This window comes from Vipera ursinii (assembly GCF_947247035.1).
Source record: "Vipera ursinii genome assembly, chromosome: 1".
NCBI classification, from domain to species: Eukaryota; Metazoa; Chordata; class Lepidosauria; order Squamata; family Viperidae; genus Vipera; species Vipera ursinii.
Window position 1 is genome coordinate 159,301,379 of NC_139512.1, and position 13,892 is coordinate 159,315,270.

The window sequence follows — 13,892 nt, forward strand, 5'->3', positions numbered from 1 at the left end:
GACAGAGGTCCCCAACCCCCGGTCCGTGAACCAGTACCGGGCCGCGGCATGCCAGCAACCCGTCCGCACAAACAAGCAAACCCCAGTCTGCAAGATGCAGGCAGCACACAAAACCACGCATCCTCCAATCCGTGGAAAAACCTCTCTCCAGGGAACCGGTCCCTGGTGCCCAAAAGGTTGGGGAACTCTGATATAGGAAGTTCTTTAGTTAAGTGGTAAATGGTAAAATTACAGCTTGTGGATCAGCAATGGTAGCATTCTTAGAGAGAGGGCAAGGTAGTGCGGAATTTCCATTGTATTCCAGCTCAGCATTCAAAATCTGTCCCTTCTCTAAGTGCACTGTGATACTACAAACACATCTGAAATGGCAGAGTCTACACTGTGATACTATGACACTTTCCCCACTCTGATGAAAACGGAACGCTCTTGCAGATAGCAGTCTTTTCAGGGGATAGGCCCCTTTGTGCAACTCCATACAATGTTCTAAGCCAGGGGTCACCAGCCTACTACCTTGGAACCGGCTGCGTGAGTGGTGGGTGAGCACCCGTGCATGCAGCTCCATTTGAGCAAGTGGTGGGTGCTCACGCTCATGCGCGAAGCTCCATTTGTGTTGAAGGGCAGATGTGCATGCCCGACGTTTGCACAAATGGAGCTGTGCGTGCTTGCGCGCACACCTGCCACTTACACAAAACCATTTCCCTGCCCCCCAAGGCTACCAAACCTGAAAGGCTGGGGATCACAGTTCTAAGCTATATAAATATAAAAGCAATCTCATTAAAAAATAAGTTATTCAAAAGTTCGAATTAGTCAACCTATCAAGGTTTGGTTATCGTGATTTTAAAAGTCATAAAGAGACATCTATTGGCATGGCAGAATTATGGCGCCCTTAAATGCAACATTATAGCTAACCCTTCCCCACCCCAAAAAGGAAGACTAATTTTTACAGAAGAGATGTGAAAGGAAAAAAAAAGTTTTTATAAGCACTTTATGGCCCAGAACATACTCTGCAGATTATAACCTTTTAATATTAGTTTTTGATTAAATGACTGTGTTTAAAGGTATATAGAGCTAAAGAGCATATTTTTGAAATTAGAATATTTATTTGTATCCTACCTTTATAATTTTTATAAATAATTCATTGTAGTGAACACACACACTATTCCTTTTTCCTCCCATTTTTCCACATAACAACAGCCCTGTGAGGTGTGTTGGGCTGAGAAAGTCAACCAGCCAGCTTTCATGTGTAAAGCAGGACTAGAATTCACAGTCTCCTGGCTTCTAGCCTGGTGCTTTGACTACTAAATACTAAGTTGAGTGCTAGCAACAGTTTTAGATTTGTCTAAAACCTAGTTACTTAAGATTTTATTATTATACCCTCTGGTGCACATCAGAGGTTAAATGATGCTGAATTAGAGTGAATCACCGCATGAAGAATAGTCATTCTATCTGCTGGCAATTCTGAATGATCAATAGAGAATCAGTGCAATGTTGTTTCTCCATCTTTGGCTTCTTAGCTTGGCACAGGAGGCACCTGCCTTACCAGCAAACAGAGGAAGGTTGAGGTAGGTCTAACTGGCACCTATGAATAACCTATGGCAGAGGTTGGCAGCCCAGAGGGAAAGGAAGGGGCAGGTATGGGACCGCAAGCGTGACGCAAATGGGGGCGGAGCGGATGTGCATGTGATGCTGGGGGCGGGGCTAGCATTTGCAATGCTGGGAGCAGGGCAATACTAGAAATGGGGCTAGCGTCTGCATGATGCTCGATAGGGCTAGTGCCCATGCAACACTGGGGCATGCCTAGCACCTGCACAATGCTCGGGACAGGGCTAGCACCCGCACAATGCTCAAAGCAGGGCTAGCGTGTCTGTGTGGGGGGAGTCTGCACACACATGTGCGCACACTGGCCAACCATTCACGCGGGCCATGCCTCACAGGTTGGAGACCCCTCACCTATGGCCTATCTATCTGACTAACCTTGCAATCTACCAGACTATACAATTGTATCACTGAAATAAGTCATTGGGGAAGAGAGCAGAACCAGAGCCACTCCTGTTGAGATAACTGGTTCTCTTTCCATGATCTTACCAAAAATAATTATTTTAAACATTTATGGAGTATCTTCCGAGCATTCAAAACATTTCACATATTTTTATCTCAGAAATAATTCACCAAATGCTGTCTACTATTATAAAGCCTACTTTCTAAAAGAAAAAAAAAAAGGACTTACTTCTATTGTCATTTTTTACCAATTTACTCGGATAACTCTTGTTCATGGGCACATATGGTTCTGGAGGTGGCAAGTCAGACAGAGGATGGAAGGAAAATCTGCTTTCCCACTCATCTAGATACACGTAAAGTAATTGTATAACATTAGTACATACATAAGGCAAATCATATTAATACAAATCTCACTAAAAGACTCATTTAAGAGAATTCCATAAAAACAGACTCCTACATTTTAGAAAATATTGGATTAACAACATATTATTTGATAGTGCCCCTTCATGGATTACTGCCTTGTCATGGCGAAGGGGCTTGCGTAATTCAATGAAGCTATGAGCTATGCTGTTCAGGGCCACACAAGACGGAAAGGTCATAGCAGAGAGTTCTGACAAAACATGATCCACTGGAGAAGGAAATGGCAACCCACTCCAGTATTTTTGCCATGAAAACCCTATGGACAGTACCAAAAGGCAAAACGATATGACGCTGGAAGATGAGTCCCTCAGGTCGGAAGGCGTCCAATATGCTACTGGGGAAGAGCAGAGGGCTAGTACTAGTAGCGCCAGAAAGAATGAAGCGACTGGGCCAAGGCCGAAAGGACGCTCAGCTGTGGATTTATCTGGTGGTGAAAGGAAAGTCCGATGCTGTAAAGATTTTTTCTCCATAGGAACCTGGAATGTAAGATCCATGAATCAATGAAAGCTGGATGTGGTCAAACAAGAGATGACAAGACTGAACATTGACGTCTTAGGAATCAGCGAACTAAAATGGACAAGAATGGGTGAATTTAATTCAGATGACCATCAGGTATACTACTGCGGACAAGAATCCCTCAGAAGAAATGGAGTAGCCTTCATAGTCAATAAAAGAGTAGGAAAAGCAATACTGGAATACAATCCCCAAATGACAAAATGATCTCAGTTTGAATCCAAGGCAAACCATTCTTTTTTTTTTAATCCCATTTATATCCTGCCCTTCTCCGAAGACTCAGGGTGGCTTACAATCTAAGAAGCACAAATCAATGTGCTTAGCAATAGCCTTCATTCTATGTATATGCCTGCTTATTAGGTCTTTTGCCCCCCCCCAGCGGCATTTTTACAAAGCTTATTGCCCCCAACAATCTGGGTCCTCATTCAATATCACAGTAGTCCATGCCCCAACCACCGGTGCTGAAGGGGATGAAATTGACCGGTTCTATGAAGCCCTACAGCACCTTATAGAACTAACACCAAAAATGATGTCCTTATCATCATGGGGGATTGGCATGCTAAAGTAGGAAGCCAAAATATAACCGGAATAACAGGCAAGTTTGGACTTGGAGTACAAATGAAGCAGGGCATAGGTTGATAGAATTTTGTCAAGAGAATACGATGGTCATAGCAAACACTCTTTTTCAACAACCCAAGAGACGGCTCTACACATGGACATCACCAGATGGTCAACACAAAAATCAGATTGACTATGGGCTCTGCAGCAAAGATGGAGAAGTTCTATACAGTCAGTAAAAACAAGACGAGGAGCTGACTGTGGTTCAGACCATGAGCTTCTTGTTGCAAAATTTAGGCTTAAACTGAAGAAAGTAGGGAAAAGCATTAAGCCACTCAGGTATGAACTAAATCATATCCCTGACCAATATACAGTAGAGGTGACAAATAGATTTAAGGAATTAGATCTGATAGAAAGAGTGCCTGAAGAACTATGGACGGAGGTTTGCAACATTGTACAAGAGGTAGCAATTAAAACCATCCCAAAGAAAAAGACATGCAAGAAAGCAAAATGGCTGTCTGAGGAAGCTTTGCAAATAGCTGAGGAAAGGAGGAAAGCGAAAGGCAAGAGAGAAGAAGAAAGATACGCCCAATTGAATGCAGAATTCCAGAGAATAGCTAGAAGAGATAAGAATGCCTTCTTAAATGACCAGTGCAAAGAAATAGAAGAAAATAATAGAATAGGGAGGACCAGAGATCTCTTCAAGAAAATTGGAGAGATGAAGGGAACGTTTCATGCAAAAATGGGCATGATAAAGGACCAAAATGGCAGGGACCTAACAGAGGCAGAAGAGATTAAGAAGAGGTGGCAAAATTACACAGAAGAACTATACAAGAACGAGCTTAACATCCCTGATAACCATGATGAAATGATCACTGACCTCGAGCCAGACATCCTAGAATGTGAAGTGAAGTGGGCCTTAGAAAAGCTGAGCAACAACAAAGCTAGTGGAGGTGACAGTATTCCAGCTGAGCTATTCAAAATCTTAAAAGACGATGCAGTAAAAGTGCTACACTCAATTTGCCAGCAAATTTGGAAAACTCAACAGTGGCCACAGGATTGGAAAAGATCAGTTTACATTCCAATTCCAAAGAAACGCAGTGCCAAAGAATTTCAAACTATTGCACCATTGCACTCATTTCACATGCTAGTAAAGTTATGCTTAAAATCCTACAAGCTAGACTCCAGCAGTATGTGGATTGAGAACTACCAGAAGTACAGGCAGGATTTTGAAGAGGCAGAGGAACTAGAGATCAAATTGCCAACATACGCTGGATCACGGAGAAAGCTAGGGAGTTCCAGAAAAACATCTACTTCTGCTTCATTGACAATGCTAAAGCCTTTGATTGTGTGGATCACAACAAACTGTGGCAAGTTCTTAAAGAGATGGGAGTACCAGACCATCTTATTTGTCTCTTGAGAAACCTATATGTGGGTCAAGAAGCAACAGTGAGAACTGGACATGGAACCACTGATTGGTTCAAAATTGGGAAAGGAGTCCAGCAAGGCTGTATACTGTCGCCCTGTCTATTTAGATTTTTAGATTTAGATTTTATTAGATTTATATACCGCCCTTTCCAGAAGGACTCAGGGCGGTTTACAGGGCATTTTAAAATCACATCAATATAAAATACAAAGTTAAAAGAGAATTAAAAGATTAAATTATCCCTGAAAATAAAACCCTAGTTAAAATTCTCAGCCTGGGTCAGAGAGCTCAAAGAGCCAAGTCTTCAGGTCCCGGCGGAATGAGCATAGGTCAGGGGCAGTCCTGAGTTCCATGGACAGCTGGTTCCAGAGGGCAGGCGCACCCATAGAAAAGGCCCTATATGCAGAGTACATCATGAGAAAGGCAGGGCTAGATGAATCAAAAGTTGGAATTAAGATTGCCGGGAGAAATATCAACAACCTAAGATATGCAGATTTATTTATTTATTTAGATTTTCATACCGCCCTATTCCCGAAGGACTCAGGGCAGTTTACAGGGCAGGATAAAATACAATATAAAGATAATATAAAATTAAAATAGATTAAATTAATTAAGCCCAACAATTAAAACAATATTTAAAAAGCTAAAACCCCTTCAGTCCAGGCCTGATAGATCGAAAAACCAGGTTTTCAGGTCCCAGCGAAATGAAGGCAGATCGGGGGCGGTCTGAAGTTCCACAGGTAAATCATTCCAAAGAGCAGGTGTGCCCACAGAGAATGCCCTCCCTCTGGGGATCACCCGCCGGCACTCCTTAACCGGCGGCACCCTGAGAAGGCCCTCCCTGTGGGAGCACACAGGACGATGCGAAGTTGATGCCGGCAGCAGGTGTTCCCTTAGATAATCCGAACCCAAGCCATTTAGAGCTTTATAGGTCATTACCAGCACCTTGAATCTCACCCGGAGGGCAACCAGAAGCCAATGCAGCTCACGGAGAAGAGGTGTTACACGGGAGTATCGGGAAACTCCCATAACGACTCACGCAGCTGCATTCTGCACCAGTTGAAGCTGATACCACTCTAATGGCAGAAAGTGAAGAATAACTAAAGAGCCTCTTGTTGCGGGTGAAGAAGGAGAGTGCAAAAGTTGGCTTGAAACTTAACATTAAGACAACCAAGATCATGGCATCCGGCCCTCTCAATTCCTGGCAAATAGATAGGGAAGAAATGGAGGTAGTGACAGATTTTATTTTCCTGGGCTCCAAGATCACCACAGATGGGGACTGCAGCCAAGAAATTAAAAGACGCTTGCTCCTGGGGAGGAAACCCATGGCAAATCTAGACAGCACACTAAAAAGCAGAGACATCACCCTGTCAACAAAAGTGCGTGTAGTCAAGGCTATGGTCTTCCCAGATGCAATGTATGGCAGTGAAAGTTGGACCATAAGAAAGGCTGAGCACCAAAGAATTGAGGCCTTTGAACTATGGTGCTGGAGAAGACTCCTGCGAGTCCCTTGGACTGCAAGACCATCAAACCGGTCAGTCCTAGATATCAACCCTTTAGAAGGCCAGATCCTGAAGTTGAAACTCAAATACTTTGGCCATCTAATGAGAAGGAAGGACTCACTGGAGAAGAGCCTAATGCTGGGAAAGGTTCAGGGCAAGAGAAGAAGTGGACGACAGAGAATGAGGTGGCTGGATGGAGTCACTGAAGCAGTAGGCATGAGCCTAAGTGGACTCCAGAAGATGGTAGAGGACAGGAAGGCCTGGAGGAAGGTTGTCCATGGGGTCGCGATGGGTCGGACATGACTTCGCAGCTAACAATAACAATTTGACAGTGTGTATATTCTGTAAACCAATCTTAAATTGGGAATACATCCAAAAGTGAATAGACCTTGTTTAACATAGTTGGGCTTATTTTTCATGAGACTGTCGAGGCTGACATTATATTTCCAAAAACTGGAATATCTTTATCTTAAGATCACTTTATTTTCCCAACAGAAATACTTCCCTTTGATTCAGGATAGGCTGACATCCAGCATGTCTTGAATGTATTAGGTTTTTCCTTAAATTGTCTCATGACTCTACATACTTTTAATTTGTTTCTAACAGGACTTTAATATTATTACAAATATGTTTAACTCAAAAGAACAAGTAAATTCCTTTCACTTCCTTTTTCCATTCTCATTACATTCACCCAGTCCACATATATAAAATCAAGCTGGCACTGGTCATGAAACTGTATAAAAATATTACTAATAACATGCGAGCTTTCAACATCTATTTATTCATCAAAACATTTCTAATATCCTTGCAGCAATAATGTCCTGTAATATAACTGATCCAGATAGGCAAGCACAGCTTCTCTTATAGTTTTTATCTCTAGCAAGATTGATGCATTTAATGAATAAAATACAAGGGGTAATATAAATTCTAAGGTGGTCAAAAGTTTGTTTCCTCCATCCCCTGTGTTTATATTGAAAGGAAACATCCTTATTGAAAAAAATCAGCTTACTTTGATCATTATATGAACTGAACGAGGGGAAAACGTGATGCGCGATCCTCACATATACAATGACAGGTATGGAGACTTCTCACCATATAATTGGAAGAGCTTTCTTGTAGGAATGCAGAGTTCCTTTCAGAACTCTGTAAGAGAAGAATTTTCCATAAACACCAGGACTCTTGGTAACATGGTGTTGAAAGCAAGAGGGAGAACAAATGATCCCAAATACCATCAGAGAGGCCTTTAGGAAACCATCTTGCTTTGAGGTTATGGGAGAAGAAGCATAATTAGATCGGTGATTAGCCACCATCCAGCTCATTATGATTGCTCCTTCTACTTCTGTCCTCTGGAGATGGCAGAATAAGCAAGAAAACATCAAGCAAAGGGAACGTGGCTAGAAGAACAGATGCTGTGCAAATCTGGAGTCTCGTCCAATCTGCTACTTCTCTCGTTTACTCTGAACTTTCACTTCCTTTTTTGTGTAAATCTGAAGCCAAATAACTGTAGAGTGACTGATTTATGTAGAGCAGGCCTCTTCAACCTTGGCCCTTTTATGACTTGTGGAACTCCCAGAATTCCTCAGCTAGGCACGCTGGCTGAGGAATTCTGGGAGTTGAAGTCCACAAGTCATAAAAGGGCCAAGGTTGAAGACCCCTGATGTAGAGAACTGAGATAGATATATAAATTGGGGCTGAACAACCATAATGAGTAGGGTGGTGGCTAATCACTAATCTGTTTATGCTTCTTCTCCCATAAGCTCAAGGCAAGTTGATTCCCCAGAAGCCACAATGATGGTGGCATCCGGGATCCTTTGTTTCCTGCCTTGTTTTCTAGGTCTGCCAGGAAACCAGCATATATGGAAAATTCTTCTCTTGCTGGGAGGAATGCAGAGTTCCTTCCAGAAGGCAAGAAAGTTCTTCCAATTGTATGATGCCATTCTATATGTGAGGCTCACAAATTGCATTTTTCCCACCACTTCACTGACAGATTGGAAAGTATCCATTCAGGGAATCTGCTCACCATCACAGGAGGAATCCTGGAAGCCATTTCGGAGGGCAGACGAGGAGAGTGGTGGAGGAGGAGGTGGTGGTGCTCCGGAACCTGGCCTGTCAGGAGGGGGTGGGGGCACAGCCCCACCTCTGGGTTTTTCAAACCCTCCTCTTGAGGGAAGCTGGGGAGTAGCTGGCAGTGCCCTGGAAGTACTTCCATTTCTGGTTAGCGGAGGCGGAGGTGGAGGAAGAGATCCTGAAAATAATGAGAACAAACAGTAGTTACTCTCCATTTTTGGCAGAGCCAATCACTCTTCTCAGACCTCCAAACAAGCCAGCCCCCTCCCTCCAATTGCCTTATTTTGGGAAACAGACACCCATTTTTTTCTCATAAGCTATAAGCAAATGCTGTCAGCTCTCTGTGGTAAACCAGACCGGAAACACAACTGGATGAGATCATTCTATTTTACTGTAAGGCTACATCAACAGAATCTTGCAAGCCTTGAGGTGCAAACTTCCTTTGCCATTTTAAATTGCTTAATCCATTAGGGCGGGTTCTTCCTAAGTTTCTTTCTCTGATCTTTAAGCCACTGGGGGCTCCTGCCTCCTTTTCCGATCATTTCCTAGGCAGCTTCTCTTCTCATTCCACAAAGTCATTCACATATTTCCATTATAGTTGTATGTAGAAGGAATACAACCCGAATGCTACTAACAAGCAGAGAAAAGGGAAGCATTTGCAATCATGCGTGTCAAAAAAAAGATAAATCACGAGGATAATTGTGGTAGCTCAATCTCACAACCCTTTTCCTTTTACACACATGCTATGCCAACACACATACAAAAGGGTTTAGGCTTTGATTGTGCTGCTGCAACTATCTTGAACTTTTTGATGCCCTATTTCTACTTCCAGAGCCTGTTTGGGGCATGGTTAAAGACATTGGACTAGAAACAGAGAGACTGTGAGTTGAGTCCCACTTTAGGCACAAAGTTAGCTGAGTGACCGTGGGCCGGTCATTCTTTCTCAGCCCTAGAAAGCAGGCAAGGGCAAACCACTTCTGAAATCTGGCCAAGAAAACTGCAGGGCCTTGTCCAGGCAGTCACTAAGAGTCAAGACTGACTTGAAAACAGACAGACAGACACACACAGAGACACAACACAGCCACCGCAGACACTATTAATTCACGTGTCCTAATTGTTGATATTATGAATTCAATTTGGCCACCTGTTTAATCCAAGTGACTCTGGGCAGCCATCAAGCTTTAACAAGCTATATGAATTGCACTCCAACAATAAATAGCCCCTTGACGTTAAAAGCCCATTTGGTTTAGTGGCTAAGACACCAGGCTAGAAACAAGGAGACCATGAGTTGTAGTCCTGCTTTTAGCCATAAAAGCCAACAGGGTGACTATGAGATGGTGACTCTCTCTCAGCTCTACAGAGTGGCTGTTGTGAGGAAAATAGGAAGAAGAAGGAGTACTGGGCATGTTTGCCACCTTCTGTTATTTATAAAAGAAATAGTAAAACAACCTAAAGAATTGAATCTAAAAATCAGTGAGCTTGAGACCAATCCCCCTGCTCCATATAGGGATGGAGGACTGCACAATCAGGAAGTCCTGGAGAGCCAAATTTCAGTGTAAATTAGATAGTTCTCCAGTTACAGTAGTTTATTTAGTGACCAAAGATTTTCAAAGTTGAAAAAAAGTGAGTTATGACTGTTTCTCACACTTAACACCATTGCAGCATCCTCATGATCATGTGATCAAATATCAGACATTAGGCAACTGACGGATGCAGTGTTCCAGGGCCAGGTGATCAACCTTTTGCAAAGTCAATTTGGGAAGCCGGATTCACTTAACAACTGTGTTACTAACTTAACCAGTGCAGTGATCTGATGGGACGGGGTTGGATTTTATAAATGGATTTTAACTGTTAATCTGTATTAATTTATTATGGGCACTGTTTAATTACTTTTTAATAATTTTTTAATTTTTGTATCTTGTTTTTATGTATTGCCCTGTTCACCGCCCTGAGTCCTTCGGGAGAAGGGCGGTATACAAATTAAATAAATAAATAAATAAATAAATAAATAAATAAATAAATAAATAAATAAATCAATCTACTTAACAACTGTGGCAAGAAAGGTCGTAAAATGGGGCAAAACTCATCGAACAACTGTCTGGCTTAGGAAAAGAAACTTTGGGCTCAGTTGCGGTTGCAAGTCTAGAACCACCTATTCCAGGTTTCTTTTTATTACCATGCTGATGTGATTATGACAATGTACTTGCTTTGCTTATGTGACTGTATGACTGATGGGAGGGATGTACCCTGTGGAGGCATTGTGGCCTTTGCAATATCACTGACCTAGCATCTTTCCCTATTGGCAGGAACTGCAAAGGAATTACTGTTCAGCAACACAGACTTTTTTTCCATTTGTACATTTATTTATTTCTATGGCAAAACTCTGCCCCAGAATTATATACACATATCTAATTCTGCTTGGGGCAAAGAGGCAGAATTTGAATTCTCAATTTGAGAAAGCATCCGTGAACATCAACTGGTAATCATAAGACATAACAATTGTGTGTCTTAAATTTAGAATATGCTGACAAGTTCAGCCAGAGTATTAGTTAGAAAACTGTATGGATCCTAGACCAAGCCAAATCCAAACGTTCAAGGGAATTCCGAAAGGAGGAATTTTTCCTATAGAAGGCTGAATTTGCCTACAAATCAGCCATAAGCAAACACACTGAGATACGTTCTGTCTACAATCCATTTCAGAAAGGAAGCAATCAAAATATCAAGGAAAGAGGCAAACAGACTTAAACATTTCCCTCTTCTGACATCTATTAACCAGCACTCAGATAAACAAGTACTGGAACTAGATAAAAAAAGAACTCAAGGCTGGTAAGACAAAATACAACAAATAAACAGCTAGCAAACTACCCTCCATGTTGTTACCTGGCCCAATAACGAATCAGCAAAGAAGCAAACTCAGAGAACATTAAGAACTCAACAGTATCCATCCATCCATCCATCTATCCATCCATCCATCCATCCATCCATCCATCCATCCACCCACCATTCAGGTAGACCACACAATCCAATGTCATATAGGTTAGTAGTATTTTTACTGCAAAGCCATAACAACAAAGCTAAAATTTGTATAAATTTGCTTCTCCCTTCCTCCTTTTATCTTTGTGAGAACTAGGGAGGGGTTTTGTTAGGTTACACGGCTTCCCTGGACTCATTCTTTTTTTTTTATTATCAGACCATGTTCTTGGAGCAGCTTTGCCTGTCCCTCACCCTCTTACCCTCACCCTCTTTATGTATGGATACATGTTGCATAACCCTGCATTCAAAATATGGCTTCCCGTTTTTGTAGTAACCCACCCTGGGAAGACAGAGATAATCTTACCTGACCTGCTAGGCGGGTCCCTTACAGGAGGCGGTGGTCTCTCAACTGGGGGAGGAAGTGGAGGTCCAGAACGGTTGGAGCCAGGCAGACTCGGCGGTTGAGAAGAGCCTAGCGATATGTTCCTTTGAGGAAGGCGCGGCATCTCATCATTTCCACCGGATGCCGGTGGAAGTGGAGGTGGGCCTGGCCGACTTGGGGGAAGAGGAGGAGGAACCTGAGATACTGCAGGTGGCCGTGGTGTGGAAGGAATTGGCGGCTTGTGGTTTTGGGGCGGGGGAGGTGGCAGGGAAGCCTCCCTGCCAAAAGAGGGCCTGTTTCCAGTTGGAGGTAATGGCGCAGGTGTCTTATCTTCTGTTGGCCTACCTGGTACTGGAGGGAGAGGAGGCCGGTTTGAGAAGGGAGAAGGAGGAGTAACTGGTGATGATTGCCGAATGGATCCTCCGGACCCTAGATTTCTATTCCCTGGGAAAGGTGGAGGGGTCAGCCCTAAGCTTGCTTGTCTGCTGGCCCCGGGCACAGGGGGTGGGCCCCTGCTGTACAGACTGGATGGAACAGGTCTTGGAGTATTTGGCACAGGAGGAGCACCTGAGTCTGGCCTGGAGCCAACGTCATGTCTTGAGGGAGGCATTCGGTTTCTCTGTGGCTCTGAAGCTGGAGCTCTCAGTCCAGAAGGGCCTGGAAATCTGCCTACTCCACCTGGAGGTGAAAAAGGCTTTGCAGATGTTGCTCGCCCTCCTGGTGGAAACACTGGAGCTTTGTTTCCTGCAGAGTCTAAAAATAGAAAGCAGTTAGTAGGTGTATGTACAGAGGTGTGTAAAGGGGGAAAGAAATTATATCTGGAGGATTTTGTTTGGACCAATAGTAGATGCTTGTTGAAAAGGTGAAAACATGAATCAACAGCTCCTTCCTCTAATAGGTAAAGGTTCCCCCGCACATGTGTGCTAGTCGTTTCTGACTCTAGGGGGCAGTGCTCATCTCTGTTTCAAAGCCGAAGAGCCAGCGCTTGTCCGAGGACGTTTCCGTCGTCATGTGGCCAGCATGACTAGACGCCAAAGGCGCACGGAACGCTGTTCCCTTCCCACTGTAGTGGTCCCTATTTTTCTACTTGCATTTTTACGTGCTTTCGAACTGCTAGGTTGGCAGAAGCTGGGACGAGTAACAGGCGCTCACTCTGCTACCCGCCAAATTGCCGACCTTCTGATCGCCAAGCTCAGTGTCCTAACCCACTGAGCCACCACGTCCATATATATATATATATATATATATATCGGGTTTTTCCCCGCGTAGAACTAAAGGTGTAGGCGCAACGTTTCGACGGAGTCCCATCCGCTTTAGCTTCCTTCTTCTGGGAGAAGCATGTGGCTGTTAGTTCCTCTTTTTTAAACTGCCAGAGGGGGTGTGTTCTGTGGAGGTGTGCTCTGATTGGGTAGGGGACCAAGTGTGTTCTGATTGGGTGGGAGTGTGTTTTGAATGGAGGGTGTGTTCTGATTGGGTGGGGGGGTGTTCTGAGTGGATGGGCTGGTCTCAGCTGCCAGCTCCAGACCTGAGCTGGTGAGTTGTGCTGCTTTTGTTCGGCTTCGTGTTTGTGGTGGTGCCATGTTTTTATAGTGGGTGTCAGTTTGCTTATTGTGTGGTTTGGAGGGGTTTAAAGTGGCTGATGTTGCAGCTGTAGTTAGGTTTCTGTTTTGTGGTTGTGTGTCTTTATCGTTGTGGGTTCGGATTTGCTTTTTGAATGGTTGTGTGGTGGTGATGTCATGTGATGTTATCATGAGTTTGGGTCTGGTATCATTCTTGGTGGTTGGGCCTCGTCTGTCAATCAAGGCGGGTTTCCAAATGGCTGGTAGACGAGAGGTATCATCTCGTGTATTCATGCTGTGGGGGCGTTTTTCTATCTCAATGGCTTCTCTGATTATTCTGTTGTTAAAATGTTCAATTTTGGCGATAGTTTTGGTTTTTTTAAAATCAATTTCATGTCCCGTGGCTTCAAAGTGTTGGACCAGGGATGAAGTTTGTTCTCCCTTTCTGAGTGAGTTTTTGTGCTCTTCAATGCGTGCACTTATTCTTCTGTTGG

At 43.5% G+C, this 13,892-nt stretch overlaps 1 protein-coding gene across 4 annotated transcripts in view; it reads right to left on the reverse strand.

Annotated features, from left to right (window-relative positions):
* The window catches only part of WIPF1 (WAS/WASL interacting protein family member 1), a 73,020-nt gene that overhangs the window by 4,579 nt on the left and 54,549 nt on the right, over positions 1-13,892 (reverse strand). For all 4 annotated transcript variants that reach the window (XM_083348529.1, XM_083348531.1, XM_083348532.1 and 1 more), the window contains exons 5-7: positions 11,822-12,592; positions 8,438-8,662; positions 2,228-2,341 (exon numbers count right to left, since the gene is read on the reverse strand). In XM_083348529.1, the coding sequence (XP_083204655.1) occupies positions 2,228-2,341; positions 8,438-8,662; positions 11,822-12,592 (1,110 nt within the window). The remainder of the gene's footprint in view (positions 1-2,227; positions 2,342-8,437; positions 8,663-11,821; positions 12,593-13,892) is intronic.